General features: G+C 30.8%; 1 protein-coding gene across 1 annotated transcript in view; it reads right to left on the bottom strand.

Moving 5' to 3' along the window:
• Positions 1-10,185: 10,185 nt before the first annotated feature.
• Positions 10,186-22,949, bottom strand: part of LOC127719591 (ATR-interacting protein-like) — a 34,226-nt gene continuing 21,462 nt past the window's right edge. Inside the window, exons 7-16 of the mRNA XM_052226179.1 lie at positions 21,337-21,853; positions 20,633-20,767; positions 20,134-20,222; positions 18,254-18,396; positions 14,748-14,836; positions 13,895-13,981; positions 12,315-12,546; positions 10,871-11,442; positions 10,773-10,821; positions 10,186-10,724 (exon numbers count right to left, since the gene is read on the bottom strand). Of these exons, the coding sequence (XP_052082139.1) occupies positions 11,363-11,442; positions 12,315-12,546; positions 13,895-13,981; positions 14,748-14,836; positions 18,254-18,396; positions 20,134-20,222; positions 20,633-20,767; positions 21,337-21,853 (1,372 nt within the window). The 3' untranslated portion in view covers positions 10,186-10,724; positions 10,773-10,821; positions 10,871-11,362. The remainder of the gene's footprint in view (positions 10,725-10,772; positions 10,822-10,870; positions 11,443-12,314; positions 12,547-13,894; positions 13,982-14,747; positions 14,837-18,253; positions 18,397-20,133; positions 20,223-20,632; positions 20,768-21,336; positions 21,854-22,949) is intronic.

Raw genomic sequence — 22,949 nt, 5'->3', positions numbered from 1 at the left:
TAACTCAGCTTTTGGCTTAGGAACTATCAGATTACCTCGAGTGACACCTCTCAAGGAGTAAGGATTATTATCTGATTTCAGTTTAAACTTTTGAACTAGGTACAATTTGGTGCTTCCATAGCATACATTTATATAGAAGTAAATATTTGTGGTATTTGATTCTATTGTCAACTGTCATCCACCCAAATTCTTTAAATAAGGGGCTGAGGAGGAGCAGGAGGATTTTGAAAATAAATAACTCAGCCTTGATAATCACAAAAATAAATGGTTTGTTCTGTGGTAGTTTGAAAATAAATAACCTGACTTACAATGTATTGAAAATGAATAACTCGGCAGGTCTTTAAGCCATTTTATAAATGCTATTCGAAGGTATCAGTTGGCACCAGATTCTTCATAAAATTCATCTTTTTTCAAAAAAAAATGCAGGAAACACTTCCCAAATCTTTTAGTAATAAAGGTATAAATATTATTTAAATATACTTGAAATGTCTGAAAATGGGTTTCATTTAACTTGAGGTATATTGGCTCAGGAACACTTACCTCGCTTTTATTACAGGGCTGTAACTACATTGAGGCAAATTCCTTTATGTAGGAAATTTCAAAACCAAAAGCTTGTCTTCATATCAAATTGTTTTCACAGCGAGTGTTTGCAAGAAGCAAGGTCTGTTCTCCCTTGGACGTAGCACCTGTTTTTTTCGGGATCAATGTTTCTTTAAATTTGTCTTTTGTTCATTGATTGCCCTTCTGTATTCTCTTAGTGTTGCATTCCTTTTGTGATTTAGTAATTTTGTTTTCAACATTGATCATGAGTTTTATTCTATTTAAGACTTTTTAGCTAATTTTACAACTTAACTACTTTAAATTGTATCCCAGTTAAGAGCTATGATGATGATGATGATCAAGTTGTAATTGAAATGTGTTATTAAAAATTACTTGACATAGTTATATCACTGATAATCAGCCCCCTCTTAACTTAATTTGAATAAAACCCCATATAATTTACAGGTATAAAAGATTTAAATTCTGCATGCCGAAACAACAACAAAAAACAAAAAAAACATCATTTGTTTTATAGTTTCTTGGGGCCTTCAGCGGCTTTAAAATTTTTTTGCCTCGCTCCGCTCGGCGTAAATATATTTGGCAATACTTTTAAAAGAGGCTAGTCACAGCCCAACTCTAATACCGTGTATGTATGCAATCCATGTATATGCAGTTTGGAATTCAGAAGATTCATTTCCGCAGAGGATGCTGATTAATTCTGATTAAATGGTACATTAATGACTTGACTATACATGTATTATAATAAAAAATGAATTTAAAAATTGTATGTTTTCAAATATTATTAATATAGTTGTGAAAATAAATAATCAGTCCCTTGTTTTAATGAAAATGAAAAATCTTGCTTCAACAGTGCAGAAAATAAATAACCGATCCAAAACAAATCCTCTTCACAATTTTCAATGCATAAGGGAAGGTCGTTTATAAATAACACAAACAAAAGAGGACCAAGTATAGAACCTTGGGGGACACCAAATTTTACATGTTGTTGTTCAGAATAAACATTACAAATGTTTACCTGCTGTTTTCTGTTATTCAGGTATGACTTGAAAAAACTAACAGTAGCCTCACTAAATCCATAAATTTCAAGCTTTAAACAAAGAATGTCATGATCTACCAAATCAAAAGCTTTTTTAAAATCTAATAAAATTGCTAGGTTTAAATTACCATCATTCATTTCTTGCAACCATTTGTCAATGATATTAATAAGTGCAGTTTGACAAGAATGCTGCGGCCTGAAACCAGATTGTGTAGGATGGTAAAGTTTAAGTTTAGATAAGTATTTGTACATTTTATTAGAAACATGTCTTTCTATTAATTTTGATAAAGATGGAAGAACAGATATAGGTCTGTAATTTGTTGCTAAAAGCTTGTCACCATCCTTGAAAACTGGTGTTACCTTAGCATTCTTCAGTAAAGAAGAATATATACCAGTATCTATCATTCTGTTAAATATATATGTGAGAGGTGATGCAATAAAAGGGGCACTTACGTAATCTTAGGATTTTTGGTCCAATATTATCCATACCAGATGATTTGTTTATATCAAGTTTTGTTAACTCATTGAATAGCTCATTCATGATAACTGGTGGTAATCAGGCCTATTCGGTAAATTTTTATTTTAACTTAAAATTGAGAATGGAAATGGGGAATGTGAAATTGAGAATGGAAATGGGGAATGTGTCAAAGAGACAACAACCCGACCATAAAGCAGACAACAGCTGAAGTCCACCAATGGGTCTATAACACATGTGTTCTTGGATGTTCTTTAATCACAAAGCAGGAGATAAAAGCGATCCTAGTAATTATAGAGGTGTCTCCTTAATAGATTGTCTACCAAAATTATTTAATGCTATCTTAAATGAAAGACTTATAAAAAAAAATGGAAGCTGCTGTCAGTAAAAGTCAATTTAGTTTTTGTAAAAATCATAGGACTTCTGACAGTGTCTTTGTATTAAAATCATTAATAAATAAATATTTACATAAAAATAAAAAGAAAATATATGCATGCTTTGTAGATCTAAGGAAGGCCTTTGACTCCGTATGGAGAAAAGCCCTCCTTTATAAACTTTATAACCTAGGAGTTGGTAAAAATTTTTATAATATTATTAAACAACAATATATTAACACTAAATCGGCTACCAAAGTGCAGAATCAGCACTCAGACTTTTTTGAAATATCAAGAGGGGTGAAACAAGGAGATTCTTTAAGCCCCACTTTGTTTAATCTTTTTATAAATGATATTGAAAGTGAACTCTCAAAAAATGATAATTATCCTTTAAAATTAGTTTCTTCTGAGGTAAATTGTCTTATGTTTGCAGATGATCTACTTATACTTTCAGAAAATAAACAAGGTTTGCAAAATAGCTTAAATAATTTAGAAGAATATTGTGACACCTGGCAACTTACACTAAATGTTAACAAAACTAAAACTATGATTGTGCAAAACAAAAACATTAAATTAGAACAATCTTTTGTTAAATATAAAGATATAAATTTGATAAATGTTTCAGAATATAAATTTTTAGGTATTCTTATTAAAAGTAATGGCAATTTTAATCATAGCTCTGAAGAACTAGTAAAAAAGGCGAAAAAGGTAATGTTTGCTATTAAATCCTATACTGGTTCTTTAAATAATATCCCTATTAAAGTAGCATGTAGTTTGTTCAATACTATGGTGGAACCAATTGCTACATATAACTCAGAGGTTACTTTTATGGATACATATATAACATTATATAGAGCTGTCCAGAGGGCAAATGTATCCCATAAAGAAATCGCCTTTCTTGATTTTATTGATAAAACTTGTTTTGAAAAACTTCATTTATCATTTTGTAAATATATTTTGGGAACACGAAAAAATGCATCAAATTTAGCAGTTAGAAAAGAATTAAGTCGCTATCCATTAGAATTAAAAATAAAGGTCCAAAGTTTACTATATTTAACAAGACTTCTAAATAATTGTATAAATCCCTAGGGTATTATATGAGGCTTTCACTCTATCAAAGAATCTAGACTCAGCAGGATGTTACACATGGTTTACGTATATAAAAAACATTGCAAAGGAAGCAAATGCAGATTTTAAACATATTGAGGAGTGTAAGAATCTAAACCAAATAAAAACACTTAAAACTGAATTAAAAGTTAAACTCCTTAATCATTATGAAAAATTTAGAAAGTCTTATAACAACAACACTGGAGGGACTGCTGCAGAAAATTTATTGATCGACATGTTTCGGTGCCTAGGGCACCGTCATCAGGATCAGATCCTGATGACGGTGCCCTAGGCACCGAAACATGTCGATCAATAAATTTTCTGCAGCAGTCCCTCCAGTGTTGTTGTTATAAGACTTTCTACATTATTGTGTTTCATCATAACGACCCTGCATACCCGAGGTATCCACTTCAGGGACTCTAACTCACTACAGACTCACCAGGCGTTGGTTCACTTTCGTTTGTAATTATGAAAAATTATATAAACATAAATTTGAGAAAATAGATAATAGCACTTCTATTATATAAAACATTAAAACAAAGTAATAAAATAGAAACATATCTGAACTCTATAATATATTTGAAAATAGACGTAATATCACTAAATTTAGATTAAGTGATCATAATTTATTAATAGAAAAAGGGAGACACCTAAAAATCCCTAGGGAAAACAGTTTGTGTCAGTCCTGCAATACAATTGAGGATGAAAAACATTTTCTTTTGTATTGCAGGAAAAACGCTTCCATTAGACCAGTTTTTATTGAAAAATTAACAAAGGCTAAAAGTAGAGAAAATTTTGATAGCCTCAATGAAAATGAAAAAATGATAAATATTCTTTGCCCATCAACACAAAAACAGGTAAAGCATAGGTTCCTTTATTAAAAAGTCATTGGCACTAAGGATAGGGGACTCATAATTGAATTTTGAACTATTTTCATTAGTTTGTTTAATATGATTATACATGCTTTTTTCTTGTCATTAAGTTAATGTTGTTTTTGTCACAAATCGTATAAGTTGGTTTATATAGCAATAAAAGTTTGATTTAATATATATAAAAATCACTTCCATGATGATTGTCATGTTTCCCCTCCTCTTATTCTTTCAAAACTTTGCTTTAAAGGATTGGTCACATATATGGTTAGAATATGAAAACTTTATTAATTGTTACCATTTAAATGTTTGAATGATTGATTTGTATATATATATTGTATTTTGATGTATGAGTGTTAACTGTATACATGTATTTTGTTTGAGGACCTCAATGAAAATTAGACTAGTTCTAATTGAGTTACCCTCCTTAAATAAAGAACTTATTATATTATTATTATTATAAGCCTTATGGGAAAACTTCATCTGATGACATCTCAATGGCTCAAATAGATGGCGCTCAATCTTAAGGGTATTTTGTTGTTGCTACAAAATGTAAACAGGTAATAGTATGATAAGAGCTATTATCTGGCCCCTGAATTGCAAATATATATATAGTCTTTATCTGAATATATACTTCTATACTTCTATACCTCTCTACTCTATGTACTCTGGGACTATTATACTAACAGTATAATAGTCCCAGGTGTACTGCACTACTAGAATCCTGTGCTGTTTATTACATTGTTGTATTAAAGCTATTATGATGTACAGCAAACTATATTAGAGATTAAGATGGCATATCAGAGTGCAAGTTAGGTACAAAATAAACGGGGAATGTGTCCATGGGACACAGATGAAGCCCCCCCCCCTTTGCATATCATATAAAGTTATAAAGGGACATAACTGAAGAAAGGTAAAAGTGACGCTACCGAAATTTGTACTTGATCTGAGTTTTGTGGTAATAAGTATTGTGTAAAAGTTTCATAACATTTGGTTGAGGCAAACTGTAGTTAGAGAACGGAAACGAAAAATTCAGGGATTTTTCCATTTGTAATAGGCATAACTCTAGAACAGTAAAAGTGACACCACCAAAATTCAAACTTGATCTGTATTTTGTGGTAATAAGCATTGTGTATAAGTTTCATAACATTTGGTTGAGGTTAACTTAAGTTACAGAATGGAAACGAAAAATTCAGCGATTTTTCCATTTGTAAACGGGCATAACTCTAGAACGGTGAAACTGACACAACCAAAATTCAAACTTGATCTGTATTTTGTGGTAGTAAGCATTGTTTATAAGTGTCATAAGAATTGGTTAAGGCAAAGTTAGAGAACGGAAAGGAAAAATTCAGCATTTTTTCAATTTGTAAAAGGGCATAACTCTAGAATGGTTAAAGTAATGCCACCAAAATTCAAACTTGATCTGTGTTTTGTGGTAATTAGCATTGTGTATAAGTTACATAAAATTTGGTTGAGGCAAACTTAAGTTAGAGAACGGAAACCAACTTTGGGACAGACAAGGGTAAAACTTAATGCCCCCTCCGCAAGGGCGGGGGGCATAAAAATGTATTTTAAATTCACTTTCAGTGACTAAGAGCATTCCTTTACCCAATATTGTTTAATCATTTTTGTTTTGCCTATACTTGTTTTTTTTTACCATTATATTATATAGAGTTTTTTTGTCAGATATCACTTACTTTTATTGGAAGTTCTTTTATTCGTACCTTTTGTCATTCCACTGTGAAAGATTAAAAAAGGAGAGGATTGACATCACAAAACAAACCCCAGAATTTTTGTGCCTGTTCTTGTCAGTAATATCATCTGTGGTTATCTTTTATAACTCTCAATATATTTTGTCATTTTAGAAATTTTGTGTTGATGGCAGATTTTCAGTAGCTCTGTTAAATTCCTTCACTATTTTTCAAACCAAGGACATTTAAAGAATAACTGTAAAAAATGGATTTTACCCTAGATAAAAATATTTGGTATTGACCTGTCAAAATTGCAATAAAAAACTAACTGCAATTCACCTTTTTAGAATCTATTAAATGAATTCTGGGTAATATTTTCACAAGCGTACACCAAAAACATTGACATTGGCTAACAATGTCCTAAACAATGGGAATTAAACCAATGAGGTGACATAATTTTCATTTTGGGGTACGAACAATGAAATTACCCACAATCCTTTAGATACTGAAATAGACAATTGTATAAGAGCTGGTCAAACTGTATTGGATACTGAAATAGACAACTGTATAAAAGCTGGTCAAATTGTATTGGATACTGAAATAGACAATTGTATAAGAGCTGGTCAAATTGTATTGGATACTGAAATGGACAATTGTATAAGAGCTGGTCAAATTGTATTGGATACTGAAATGGACAATTGTATAAGAGCTGGTCAAATTGTACTGGATACTGAAATAGACAATTGTATAAGAGCTGGTCAAATTGTATTGGATACTGTTTAAAACTGTTTGTTGACTTCTGGATTTTAATTTTTTTGGTGTCATTGGTTGCTTTCTAATGGACATTTTCAGATCTTGTGAGTGAAACAAATACTGTGACTGACAGAAACCTTCTTTTCTTTTGTTATAGCAATGTTGATAACCATGCATGTAGGCTGCCATTATGGTAAGGGACTTCAACCATAGTGCTTATAGGCATCATTAAGGTATCAATTCTTCTCAGTTTGGTTAGAGTAAGTTTTTTTTTTTATTGAACTGTTCACACAGATATATGTCTTTTCTGTATTTAATTTTGATAGTAAAATCTTCACTAAATGCAAACGTTGAAAACAAAATGGCAATACTTTAACATGTAAACTTTGAAAAACATTTATTCAAAGTCTATGAACCATCCAAAAGGTGCAGTGCCAAAATAATAAAGAGATAAGCCTGACTGCAAAAGTTTCAGTCAATAGACCATGACTTGGAAAAAAGGGGGGGGGGGATAATGTGCCATTGCTAATACAACTGCATACTTAAATATTGACTTACCATTAATTGTTTCCCTTAAACTGACCCAATCACAAACTTTAACAAATTGTTGCCACTCATGCCGTCTGAAACAGCACAACATCTTGACTTCATTGAGGTGAGACAAATATAATTTCTGTGTAAATTGTATTTTCTTTCTCTTATATTAAAGAAGTGGTCACAATTAATGGTGAATGCAATGATAACATTACATTATACAGTTCAAAGGTCCCCATTTAATCTAACCCTGCAGTGACTGCTAATATAACTTTTAGACAAAGAATGATTGTCACAATTATGGTATTAATTGGTACATTTCAAAGACAACTGATAGAAAAAGATTTAAAAGTCAATGGCAGCTGAAATGAATTCTGGATTTTTACTAAAATGTTTATGTAGAATCTCTCCTCTTGTTCTACTTTAAGTAACAACTGCCATGTTGGACAGTTGGTGGGATTGTCAATTTAATAGCAAAGCAAAATAAGTCAAAGGATGATTTTTTTTCAACATTTAGTTGTAATTTGCTTTTTTTGATGTTTTTTTACAATGATAACAGACAATGGAGACATGAAACCTTAGCTTCAAAGTCCATGTGAGCTTAAAGGGGCACTAGCTGTCAAATTCATGTTCACCGATTTGACTCAAATTCTCATATTTGATTTATAACAATGTAAAACATTTATCCAAACTATTAAAAATCTAAAATAAACAGTTAACAGGACATGGGCATGATAACACGTAGCTTCGTTTCGTGTGTATTTTAGTCTAGACACCATCTAATTAACTATCAAGTTGACCTCCAAAGTCATCCGATTACCATATAAGCGATGTAAACATAAATAAAGATATAAATAGATTAAGCGATCTTGTGCTATTGGATTTTTCTAGGTCTTTAATTTCATATTATAGATAAAGAATATATGTTTATAATCGTTTTTACCTGTATAAGAATGATTTTTTGTGGATCGGATCAGTCAATCAAATGATTTACCTTTGTTTCACTTTCAATATTGACATTCTTTTCCTTTAAATAACTTTACACATACAATTCACGTGTTATCCATCTCTAGCTAAGGGGTTAAATTTAAGTTCACATGAATTTGGATTCAATGAGGACGAATTATTCACTTGCAAGTGAATAATTCATCATCAATGTTTCTTAGCTTATTTTGACAAAATTGAACCATACTGGCAGCTAAAAGCAAATAATTATTTCACTATTTCACTTTCATTAATGATTGAACAAAAAAAAAATCATATATTAGATTTTTTATATATCTCGTAGCTAGTGCCCCTTTAAAATAAAGGAAGTCAAAACATTTTTCTTTTTTCTTTTCATGGTTTCCTGCATAAAAATTTGTAAAAGGTTCCATGGAACCCCTTGTCTCCCCTGCAATTGATACTGTCAGTGTAAAAGTGTAATGTTGACTGTAAAAAGTATGTCCATTTATCAATAAAATATGGAAATTTTTTTCAGGTTTTTTTTATATTGAAGATCAGCTTCTAAAATTATTCCATACATCAAATATACATAACCTTTTGCTTTACCATGAAAACTTAACATTGCCTGATGAACCACGAAAATGAAGTCATGGTCAGATGAAACTTTCGAGACATGTACAATCATTTCATACACCAAATACAGTTGACCAAATGCTTATTGTATCTGAGAAAATGACCTCACAAAGAAAACTTAACCTTGATCACTCATCCAATGAGGTCAGATGTCTCAACACTGTCTGACAGACATGTACTCCTTGCAAGGATCCCATATATTAATTTAGTTATCCTATTTCTCAGAATGACAAAAAAACATAGTTTTTTTTAAGGCAGTCTTTAAACCATGAAAATGAGGTCAAGGACAATGGATATTTTATGACAGGAAAACTTCCTAACATCTGTACACAAAATATAAAGCTTTATACAAATAGTTTACACCATTGCTGCCACCAGATTGTAATCTCTATGTCTCACCATCTGCAACTTTTGTCACAAAAAAGATAAAAATAGAGGCTCTAAAGAGCCTGTGTCACTCACCTAGGTCTATGTGCATATTCAACAAAGAACACTCTCCAACATTGTAGACGAGAATAGAATTCATGACAAAAATCTCTTTTTTGTTGCTCTTGTATTGCTGATCATTTTGTCTGTTTAGTTTCTCTCTATCTTCTTAAGTTTTTTCTCAAAACAAAAAAGGGGGTAAAAAAAAATCTCATTTAAGGGCAATCACTCCTATAAAGATTGACAAAAAAAACAAAATAAGTTCTTTAATCAGTAAAATACAGAAACATGAAATTTTAGAATATTGGACAGAAGCTTTTATGATCAAAAGAAAGTATCAAGAGTAAAATATTTTCAAAAATTAACTCTTGATACTTTCTTTTGATCATAAAAAGCTTCTGTCCAATATTCTAAAATTCCAAGAAGGTTTGACAAAGTAATTGATGTTTAAAAAAAATTTAACCACAAACTAAACCAAAATGTTCACATCAACAACCGAATGTAGGATCACTATGTCTTGCTATCACAACAAAATTTTGCAGACTCAACAAAAATTGTCCTTAATATGCATGAAATATAAATTTGCAAGACTTGCATGGATAGATTGATTAATTGTTGTTTGAGTAATATAAAAATAAGGAGATGTGGTAGGATTGCCAATGAGACAACTATCCAGTGGCAAATATTTCATGCATGTTCAGGAGTTGCATTAATAGAAATTTTGATTGGGCTTGTATATTTCGATACAGAACAACCCTTTTTAATTTTTTAATTTATTTATTTGATGAATATAAAGTGTCATAATTTCTAAAATCTGTAAATTTATAATTATATATACACATATTATTTACACATTACAGAATTTATCAACAACTTATAACAAACAAGAAAACAATTTAAATAGCAACAATTAACAACTGTAAAATGTGAAACCAAAAATGTTAATTATACTTATCTATAAATAATATGAAAGTACTATAACTATGGTACATGTATTACATATCCACAAATTACTGTAAATTCAGAAATATTTCCATGTTATTATACTGTAAATTCAGAAATTATTGTGTGCACCTTATTATTTTTATGTTTTATTAAGACTTATTTTTATGTTTTATTAAGACCTTATATTCTAACTCTCATCACTTTATTATTTTTATGTTTTATTAAGACCTTATATTCTAACTCTCATCACTTTATTATTTTTATGTTTTATTAAGACCTTTTATTCTAACTCTCATCACTTTATTATTTTTATGTTTTATTAAGACCTTATATTCTAACTCTCATCATTTTATTATTTTTATGTTTTATTAAGACCTTATATTCTAACTCTCATCACTTTATTATTTTTATGTTTTATTAAACCTTATATTCTAACTCTCATCACTTTATTATTTTTATGTTTTATTAAGACCTTATATTCTAACTCTCATCATTTTATTATTTCATTGTTTTATTAAGACCTTATATTCTAACTCTCATCACTTTATTATTTTTATGTTTTATTAAGACCTTATATTCTAACTCTCATCACCTTATCATTTTTATGCATCATTTCCTGATTAATCAATCTTGTATTATTGTCTGTTGATCAACAAAATCAAAATAATGAAATGCACAAAATTATTGAATTTACTGTAACCAAATTTCACTGAAGGTTTTGTATTATAATTTTCTTAACATTATATTCTTGTTATAAATACATGAAAAGAGCAGTAGAATTATTTGCAAGAAAACTTTAGAAGTTAAAATCATGTTAACATAGTTTCATTGCGTGCAAATTTAAATCATAACACACAAAACATATTTTTAGAAGATAAGATATTTGGCTACTGAGAGTATTATCAATAGGTCTATATATATTTTGAAAACATGTTTGTAAAATGTATTTTGAAGTATGACAGCTAAGAATCAGGTTAAATTTATTAGTACATTGATGAAAATATAAAATAGTTTTAGCCTGGTTCCTCATCACTCTCTTGAATTAACTCTGAATCATCTTGATTAAAATCCCATAAATCACCAAGTGCCATTACTAAAAAATAAATACAATCAAATAATTAGGAGAAGAAGAAGTCTTTTATTAACCAAGAACTAAATTTAGATAAAAAAGACTTAATCATAGGAAAATTATTGTCCCTATTTTTTTATGAGCTAAAATAAATACCGTTATAAACTGGTAAACTCCAAATTACAAAAAAACATCATAAGTAAAGCTTTTCACAATGTTTTCTTGTTATATCCCAGACATAACACAACTCTTATGGCATGAGCAAGCATTTTCTCTTACTTTTAAATGAAATTCTTTAGAGTTTCTATTTCTGTAAAGTTTACTGCTTATATTCTTAACAAAAGCCCTAAAACTATACAAATAAATGTATAATGTTACAGGTATAATTTCTATTTGTATTCAGCATGAAATAGGTAAGAAATGCTTAGAAATCTTTTTTTACCTATATATAAGCATTTTAGATTTGACAATTGTCCTATTTGACTGATATTTGTGACAGTTGCTTTTGCTTACACTGACTGATAGTTGTGACAATTGTTTACTTTGATGGGTGCCACATGTGGAGCAGGATCTGCTTACCAAATCAGAGCACCTGAGATCACAGCTGGTTTTTTGTTGGGTTCCTGTTGTTGGTTTTTGGTTATTTATGTTGTCTTTGCCGTTGCGTTTTCAGTTTGAATATTCCATTGGTATCTTCTGCCTCTCTTTGACTGATAGTTTTGACAAGTGTTTAGTTTGACCAATAGTTGTGACAACTGTTTAATTTGAGCGATAGTTGTGACAATTGTTAAACTTGACAGATAGTTGTGACAATTCTATAATTTGACCGATAGTTGTGACAGTTGTTTAATTAGACTAATAGTTGTAACTGAAATACCAGATATGATCACACTTACTTTCAGGTTCATAATTGCCAGGTAGATCTTTTAGGACTTTAATCAGACCACACACAAATTGAACATACTGATGTTCCACATGAAAATGATTATCAGCAAAAGTGTCTTGTTTTTGTGACATCATATGTAACAACTGTAAACCTTTAATGATATCATCTAAGATAAACTGGTTCAAACAGTTCTCATAAATCTTTAGCAATTTGTGTACCAGTAATACAACTGTCTGTACCACCTACAATGTATAATTTTCTTATATTATTTTCTATGTCTTTATGGAATTCAATTTGTCCATTTTCTAGTATAAAAATGGTTCCAAGACATTATAGCTGGTTTGCATTACTAATGGTTTATAATATCAAAACCAATATAAATGGTTACACTTGATATTTGATATGATTAATAAAGCATCTATTTGAATTAAAAGTTAATACTTAAAGGCAATTTTTTCCTCTCATTATATGTGACAAAACATCTAAGGTTGTAATCTGATATAAAGTGAGTGAGTGAGTCTGAGTAGCGAGGGATATAATAAACTGTTAACACAGAGATATATTACACATGTATAATTGAATCACAAACTAATTATAATTATATGCTGAAGCCACAAACACTACCAAAAGGAGTATGCCTAAGCCACAAACACTACCAAAAGGAGTATGCCTAAGCCACAAACACTACCAAAAGGAGTATGCCTAAGCCACAAACACTACCAAAAGGATTATGCCTAAGCCTCATATTGCAACATTTGTTGCAGGCAAGACTAAAATAATTTTTTGTTGTTAACATTTATCTGACTATCTGATGCCAATTATTTGAGTTTTTGTTGTTTACTGTTAACATTTATCTGACTATCTGATGCCAATTATTTGAGTTTTTGTTGTTTACTGTTAACATTTATCTGACTATCTGATGCCAATTATTGGAGTTTTTGTTGTTTACTGTTAACATTTATCCGACTATCTGATGCCAATTATTGGAGTTTTTGTTGTTTACTGTTAACATTTATCCGACTATCTGATGCCAATTATTGGAGTTTTTGTTGTTTACTGTTAACATTTATCTGACTATCTGATGCCAATTATTTGAGTTTTTGTTGTTTACTGTTAACATTTATCTGACTATCTGATGCCAATTATTTGAGTTTTTGTTGTTTACTGTTAACATTTATCCGACTATCTGATGCCAATTATTGGAGTTTTTGTTGTTTACCGTTAACATTTATCTGACTATCTGATGCCAATTATTGGAGTTTTTGTTGTTTACTGTTAACATTTATCCAACTATCTGATTCCAATTATTTGAGTTTTTGTTGTTTATTGTTAACATTTATCTGACTATCTGATGCCAATTATTTGAGTTTTTGTTGTTTACTGTTAACATTTATCCGACTATCTGATGCCAATTATTGGAGTTTTTGTTGTTCACTGTTAACATTTATCTGACTATCTGATGCCAATTGTTTGCATTTTTGTTGTTAAATGTTAACATTTATCTGACTATCTGATGCCAATTATTTGAGTTTTTGTTGTTTACCATTACCATTTATCTATCTGGTGCCAATTATTTGAGTTTTTGTTTACCTTTACGCTACAGGTACACCCAGCTTCACACAGCAATACAATACCTCCTTTGTGTACATTCTGAATTGAAAGTAATATTTCTAAAACCTGAAATAAAAACACAAAATCATATAGATACACTGCTTTAATATAGATATTTCAAGCATTGATTGAAGTGACCACAATTTTTCAAACTATATTTATCATTTCAAAAGGAAAAGTCTGAAATAATTCTAAAAGAGAATTACACTAACTTTCTTGACAATTTCAAATACAAAATATTCTTTCTTTTGTAGTCTACTAGTTGTTATTTTTAAATATCACTGTCATTGACTTGTGTTTGGTAAAATCTGGACCTAATTGAAATCTTAATCAGAATTAATGAACGAACCAATGAATGTATTTACTAGCTAACAGCCAGATAAAGCAATATATCCCCTTTCAAAATTCTGTTGAACAAAGGGATAATTCTAAAGAAATCAGAAATCTAAAATACTATATGAGACAGATGCATTTTAACGTAGCAGGTAAACAAGCAAATATGATATCAGGCATTATCTTTGTAAAAATCTTGCTGCTTCAAATATTCTCAAAAAATGGAACAGAAAAAAAAAATATTTATTAGTTATCTTATGTGTCATTTGGTCTCTGGTGGAGAGTTGTCTCATTGGCAATCATACCACTATTATTTTTATAACTATGTTTATTTGATTCTGTTCTAATCTTTTATGTCTCATGCTTTGCACCTAGAAATAATTGTATTTAATTATGAGTCAATTTTCTACCCTTTGTTGCTGTGAACATTTCAGTCTGTTGATAAAATTAAATCAGTTTGTTTCCATATAAAGTTTCCTTTTATGACTTACATACTCACCAGTTTACCTATAACAAGCACACTTTCATCAGTTTCTGTTTCTATCAAATCTGTACAAGCCTGATACATGTTCAGTAATACACAACCTTCTGTAAAATACAATAAAATGCTCTGCTTGATACGACCGCAGAGGTCGAACCCTGAACAGTTGGGGCAAGTATGGACACAACATTCAAGCTTGATACAGCACTGAATTTGGATTGTGATTAAATATTTGACACAGCATAGGTTTCTGACACAGAATGAATGTGGTCTAAGAACTTTAAAAAATTTTAATTTACCTATTCAAACCATATCATTATTATTTGCTTTTATATATAAATCAGAAATAACCAATTTAAAAAGGAAAATTTTAAAGAAAAAAAAATCCCTCCCCCAAATTTTTTGAACCCCCTTATGATTCATCACCCCCAAACTCAATCCCAGCCTTCCCTTTGTGGTATGGTACCTTGCAGTACAATTTCAGAGAGATCCATACACTTGAACACAAGTTATTGTCTGGAAACTAGAAAAATGCTTGTTTTTAGGCCCTTTTTTGGCCCCAAATTCCAAAACGTTTAGGGCAATTACCCCCAAACTAAAACCCAGCTTTCCCTTTGTGATATGGAACCTTGTAGTACAATTTCATAAATATCCATACAATGACACACAAGTTATTGTCCTGAAACTAGAAAAATGCTTGTTTTTGCCCCTTTTTGGCCCCTAATTCCTAAAACTTTGAGGCAATTACCCCCAAAATCAATCCCAGCCTTCCCTTTGTGGTATGGTACCTTGCAGTACAATTTCAGAGAGATCCATACACTTGAACACAAGTTTTTGTCTGGAAACTAGAAAAATTCGTAAGGGTTCCGCGGAACCCAGTGTCTCGCCTACTTTTGCTGTTAATTGCAGGCTCAACAAAAATGAGGAAAAAAATTAATAAAAATATTCCTCTCTATACTATCTTTTGATTGTAAGTAGCTTCTGTCCAAGTTTGGTAAAAATCCAGGATGGTTTTTGAATCTAATAAATGTTTTTAAAACTTTAACTGCAGACTGTATGTAAAGTTAACTGGAAGAAAAACTAAGTCCATTTATAAGTAAAATACGGAAAAAATGGAACATATTTTTATCAAAATTTTCTTCTAGATACTATCTTATGATCATAAATAAGCTTCTGTCCAAGTGTAGTACAAATCCAGGATAGTTTAAGAAAGTTGTTAAAATTTTAAAAACTTTAACCACAGAGTGAATGTAATGTTAACTGGCAGAAAAACTAAGTCCATTTATAAGTAAAATACGGAAAAAATGGAATTTTTTTTTACAAAATTTACTTCTGGATACTATCTTATGATCATAAACAAGCTTCTTTCCAAGTTTGGTAGAAATCCAGGATAGTTTAAGAAAGTTATTAAAATTTCAAAAACTTTAACCACAGAGTGAATGTAATGTTTCCTGGCAGAAAAACTAAGTCCATTTATAAGTAAAATACGGAAAAAATGGAATTTTTTTTTTACAAAATTTACTTTTGAATATAATCTTATGATCATAAACAAGCTTCTGTCCAAGTTTGGTAGAAATCCAGGATAGTTTAAGAAAGTTATTAAAATTTCAAAAACTTTAACCACAGAGTGAATATTTGTGGACGCCGCCGCCGACGACGACGCCGACGGAATGTAGGATCGCTATGTCTCGCTTTTTCGACAAAAGTCGAAGGCTCGACAAAAATGCTTCTTATTGGCCCCTTTTTGGCCCCTTATTCCTAAATGTTTTGGGTATTACCCCCAAACTCAATTCCAGCTTTCCCTTTGTGATATGGAACCTTGTAGTACAATTTCAGAAAGATCCATACACTTACACACAAGTTATTATCATGAAACTAGAAAAATGCTTGTTTTTTGCCCCTTTTTTGGCCCCTAATTCCTAAAATTTTGAGGCAATTACCCCCAAAATCAATCCTAGCATTCCCTTTGTGATATGGAACCTTGTGGTACAATGTCAGAGAGATCCATACACTAACACACCAGTTATGTCTGGAAGTTACAAAAATGCTTATTTTTGGCCCCTTTTTGGCCCTTAATTCCTTAACTGTTGGTACCATAACCCCCAAAATCAATCCCAACCTTCCTTTTGTGGTATTGAACCTTAAGGAAAAATTTCATAGAGATCCATTCACTTCGACTAAAGTCAGAGTGCGAAAACCAATGTGTCTTCAGACGACGACGACGACGATGACGATGACGAAGCCAACATCATACCAATATACGACCACAAAATTTTTTTGCGGTCGTATAAAAACTACAAAATTTCAATACAAAAACTACCAAATATCAATACAAAAACTACCAAATATCAATACAAAAACTACCAAATTTCAATACAAAAATATCAAATTTCAAATGTACATATCCCAACCAGACTAATTGTATAGAAGAATTCCCTTAGAACCTATTTCAATATTCTATCTTCAATTTTTTAATGTTTAAAGAATCTTAACAATTAAAAATTTAAATGAACTTACTAAAACAGCAAGATTTATTGCCAAAAATGGATTACTAGTATGTTTTCTGACCCAACTGAATTTTTCTATATTGAAAGGGAAAGCAATAATTTTAGTATTTCTTATGTATTTTTACATGTAAACAAAACTAAGACATATATTTACATGAATACTATCAAAATATCTGAAATTAGTACTAGATATACTACTAAACAGCCTGTGTCGCTCACTATCTTCAAAAATGGCCAATCTTTGGTAAAAAAAATATCATTCAATGGCAATAACCCTGTAAAGAGTAAACTTACAATTTCAGTCATGTTGACATATTTGTAGATCTTGTCCTGCTGATCATCTTTTTATTTTTAAAGATACAAACTATCAATTATAGTTTTCAAGATAATAGGCAAAACACATTAAAAATCATCATTTAAGCAATGACTCCAATAAGTTGACTGGCAATTTCGACCACTGTCAGTTTTTTTTTCAATCTACGGTAAACGGTTTTCAATATAAAAGGCATTTTACCCCTATGCTCTATTTTTAGCACTGTTGGTTGGCAGAGCGGGGTTGTCAGACACAATTTTTGAACAAGATACCCAAAGGATGATTCTGGCTTTAGTTTCAGAGGAGAAGATTTTTGTTAAATTTAACAGATGAAGATGATGGACAGCATGTGATGAGATAGCTCACTCTGTCCTTTCAGCCAAGTGAGCAGAATGCCAAGGGGGAAATAAAATTCAATTAGTCGATGAAAACAGACAATACTATGGCCAAAAGAAAAAAACAAATACACTAAAATTAGTTCACAAAGCACTACTCAGAAAACTATTGAGCAAAATAAACCCCTCTTAACAATAGATAGTTCAAATCAGGTGCTCCAGAATGGTAAGTAGTCCACTAATGTAATCTATAGTTGCAATCTATGTTTACAGGGAATTGCACACATCTTTATTTATTCTATTTTTAATTATTATTTCCAAATCTTTCTATTACCAGTAAGTAATGTACAGTTACATAATTTTCTTTACCTGTACAAATACATAAAGATGATACAACTTTGTTATACTGGACCAAAGTAGAGATGAGGTGGAGAGCACATAGCACCATTTGTTTATCTGTCCTGCAGTCTAAAGCATTTATCAAAACTCTTCCGATATTTTCAGGCTGTAAACTAAAAAAAATATATGAAAAGAGTATTAACTTGCTGTCTATTTATTTTCTTCTTTAATTCTAGTTTATAAATTGTAAAAAGTAGGAAATATGCTTGCACAATTTTACCTGTAGTACGAGAAAACATGAGAGCTCCAAACAAAGATGGACATTTGCCCTCAGAAGTTTTGTTCACCTTAATGAAATTCAAAACTAATTAGAGCTATTGACCTATATATATTAACATGTAATTGACCTGTAATTTCCAGCTGTTGTAAAGATTTCAAACTGTTTTGCCTCCTAAAAAGTATGAACCAAAAGAAGATATGGGTACCTTTATCAAGTGAGGACTATGTCTGTCTTTCCCAATTGTTTGACTGAAAGTGGTTTTAAACAAAGTATCAACAGTATATCACAATATTCAGTTCAAGAACATATTACTGTAAAGATATGACAAAAATGATCATGAAAAAGATTACCAATATATATATTGATTGATTTTTGGTTGGTTGCTTAACGTCCAGTGGCAAATATTTCATGTATGTTCAGGACAGGAACAAGTTAACAATAAATACAATAGGTAGGTCCTGTAATAAGAGGCAGTCTGGGATAAAGGTAAGGGATAGTTGGACTGCCACTGGAAAATGAGAGACAATTGGATTGGGACAGTAAATTTAGCCTTGCAATAGGCCACCTACTGGCCCCTCAGAGAGTTGTTGCAAGGGTTCTAAACGTGCCAAGAGCATGGTGCTCTCTCTACACAAGACATCATATTTAACAGCCCAACTTTGACCAGATGTCAAAATATATAAAACCACTTTCCTTGACCCTGAGGCTAGTTTTCTTACAGAGGATATATTCTCAGTAGAGAGTACCAATTTTAATGTAATCCATCTGCCCTTTCATGGCATAAAAATTTTATTTAGTAGGAAGAAAATTGGGTGATTGTTTTCAAATCTCCAGTTATTTGTTTTAAAAAGTTGTAAAAGTTGTCAAAACTAAAGGGAAATAAGACCTCAAGATGAATGGTTTATCAACAATTCTTTCCTTTAATGAAACTGTACTTGTATAAGTAACCAATTACAAATGCAAAACCATACCTTACAAGCTGTTCCTAATACAAAACCATACCTTACAAGATGTTCTTCTGTGGTGTCACTTCCTAATACAAAACCATACCTTACAAGATGTTCTTCTGTAGTGTCAGTTCCTAATACAATACCATACCTTACAAACTGTTCTTCTGTAGTGTCAGTTCCTAATACAAAACCCTACCTTACAAGCTGTTCTTCTGTAGTGTCAGTTCCTAATACAAAACCCTACCTTACAAGCTGTTCTTCTGTGGTGTCAGTTCCTAATAAAAAACCCTACCTTACAAGCTGTTCTTCTGTAGTGTCAGTTCCTAATACAAAACCCTACCTTACTTACAAGCTGTTCTTCTGTAGTGTTAGTTCCTAATACAAAACCCTACCTTACAAGCTGTTCTTCTGTAGTGTCAGTTCCTAATACAAAACCATACCTTACAAGCTGTTCTTCTGTAGTGTCGGTTCCTTATACAAAACCATACCTAACAAGCTGTTCTTCTGTGGTGACAGTTCCTAATACAAAACCATACCTTACAAGCTGTTCTTCTGTAGTGTTAGTTCCTAATACAAAACCATACCTTACAAGCTGTTCTTCTGTGGTGACAGTTCCTAATACAAAACCATACCTTACAAGCTGTTCTTCTGTAGTGTCAGTTCCTAATACAAAACCCTACCTTACAAGCTGTTCTTCTGTAGTGTTAGTTCCTAATACAATCAAGATATCAAAACATTTCTGTACAACCAAACTATTATACCACCTTTCCTAAAACAATAAATGTTCAGTCTTTATCAAGTATTACCAAGAAGTTGCATGTCATGTCGAGCAAAGTTTATTCCCACTTTAATTAGAAACTGATAAAAAATTCAAGACTCAGTTAACGTTGGTATAATAAATATTCAAAGTCTCCCCAAATAGAAAGTTACTGTACATCATTTGAAAATTGTTTACACAGCACAACTCAACTTTATAAAGGTTTGAGACAGAGTATTAAAATCATTCCAGAATACATAAGACAAGAAACATTCTTTGCTCTGTGGGTAAAATAAAAGTTCAATGTATTGTCAAACAGAAAGTGACTGCAGGACAGATCTGAAAACCTAAGTAATAACAAAGGTTATGGACGCACCACTTGCTCATAGATAATTAATAATGTTAAACTTCATATTATTTACCTTTTGACCACAATCAGCTATTTTTATTACTTTCTTTAGAACCAGAAGATTCGAAAATTTCTCTGAAGATATTGACCAATCGGAATCTAGAGATGATTCAGGACTACTTTTATCTGTTTCCATTGGTTGCTCACCCTGTACAAAAATTAAGAGTACAATTATGTAATCAAAACAACAAAACAACAAAATAAAATGTTTAAAAACTTGAAAGATTTAATGATACAATATACTTTTCTATTTACTACTGTGTTCAACTGAAGTGGTAGACATAGAATATTATCTATCTATACATGTATTAGGGGATCATTTAAATTATCAACTGAATATTTAACCTTCTAAGGTAAAGGTCAATATTGGTTTTGTTTTCACTTCTTGTACTTTCATGAAGATAACCTGACTGCTTGTTTTATTGTATTTTTTTCAAAGATACCAATCTACATTTAGAAATCAGGGGTTTTAAAATATGTAATTTTAAGTCCAAAATTATTTTAACATTTGTTAGGTCCTTTCTTTAATATTCTGATGGACTTTCAAAAGCCATGCTGCTGCTTAAATAATAATAATGAAACCTAGTATATTTATGTACTGACCCCACTATACTTAAGCACCACAGTTTCAGTGATTATCTTAACATACATGTAGTTGATTAAAAATTCTCTAAATCTCTATTGAAGCTTTTAGTTTCATTAAATATATATGTATACCTCATCAGTAGATTCCATAGGTTGCAGTCCTTTTTCCACATTCAATAAAATGTTCCGTATAACAGTAGAAAATGACACCAATTTATGTAAAACTTGTAGTGTCACTAAAGCCATATTTTCTAAATTATTTGCAAAATCAGCACTATCCTTTAATAACATATCTAATGATCCAGTCAAAGATTGTATGGAACTGTCAAAACTTGATTTAGACGAACCTGATGAAGTATAAGAGCTACGAGGACTGACACATGTTCTAGCATCTAAATTACTTCTCAACATGTCAATATACTGAGCTAAATAATCGTCAATCATCGGTAAAATTAATATAGCACCATTTAATGTATTTTCTGTTAAAACAATATTTGTTTCTGTTCTACTTTGGAAAGTCTGTTGATTACGTAGTAAACATTTCATGCCATGAATTGCTGAAGAGTAACTGTCAGGGGAGATAATAGATTTTCTGACAGGTTTTTCAGGAGACACAATTGATGAATGCTGATGTTTCAATTCCAGTACTCTGCAAAACAAGAAATTGTTGAAAAATTTTCATACATACCACTGTGAGCATAATATACTTTAAATTTAATGATTGGAGTTCAAAAGAGAGGTTTATATGTGCCTATATATCTTAAGGATGTATTCTTCTGATGTTTCAGTCTTGTTGAAATCTCATTCGGGAATTATTTCCAAAACATGTGATACAAGTGGAAAATATTAATGAATTTAAAAAATATCATAATCAAACTAAACTCTGTGAAAAAATTGTGTACTTACAATAAGTAGTTTTTGAGTAACAAAATTTTGAAATTTTATAACTGTTCCGGTCAGTGTCAGCCAAAATGTTGATAAAAGGGGTGAGGAGTACAAAGAAATAATTTTTACCAAAAAAATGTACATCCTATATCATTTTTTTTCTGTTAAAAATTCTTAGATATGTTTTTTTTCAATCATTTAAAACAAAGAAGCTGAAATAATATGCTTTTTGTTCTATAAAAAGAGAAAAATCACAAATTTATAAAATTGACAGCACGGTCAATTTGACATGAAAAAGCAACAAATTTAAATAAAACTTTCTAATATTAACACCAACCTATAGTTTTTTTAAGTTAAATTTATTCAGATTGGTCCACTTCATCTTTAGTGAAAGTATGAAAAAAAGTTTGTGAAACTGATTTTTTTCATGATAATAGCCCAAAAATTTTAAAAATTGATGAAAAATGGGAAAATCATTAAAAATGAGGTACTTTCAAATGGCCGTAGCAAAAAAAAAAGTGCACCACCGTATGATTTTTTCTTCATCAATTACGTTCATAGTCATATAAACCCAAAAATCAGGTTAAGAAAAAAAGTTTTATTCTAGAAATTTTTGGCTTCTCAAAGGTGTACATCCTTAAATGATATGATCAAATTGATAACGGTTAATGTGCAATACTGATGATGTTGCAAACCTCAGACCATAAGGTATGTGTATACAAGATATAGATAAACCAGCTCTTGTAACTTTTAAAGTATGTAAAAAAAATGTAGCTTTAAACAAAAATTCTAAAGCCACAGGTGCTGCCACCCAATAAGCATTCTTATGTCTCGCCAACTGCAACATTTGTCGTAGGCCA

Source organism: Mytilus californianus, unplaced genomic scaffold (genome assembly GCF_021869535.1).
Source record: "Mytilus californianus isolate M0D057914Y unplaced genomic scaffold, xbMytCali1.0.p SCAF_1, whole genome shotgun sequence".
Taxonomy (NCBI): domain Eukaryota; kingdom Metazoa; phylum Mollusca; class Bivalvia; order Mytilida; family Mytilidae; genus Mytilus; species Mytilus californianus.
The sequence above is the reverse complement of the archived record's forward strand: the minus strand, read 5'-3'. Positions and strand labels throughout refer to the sequence as shown.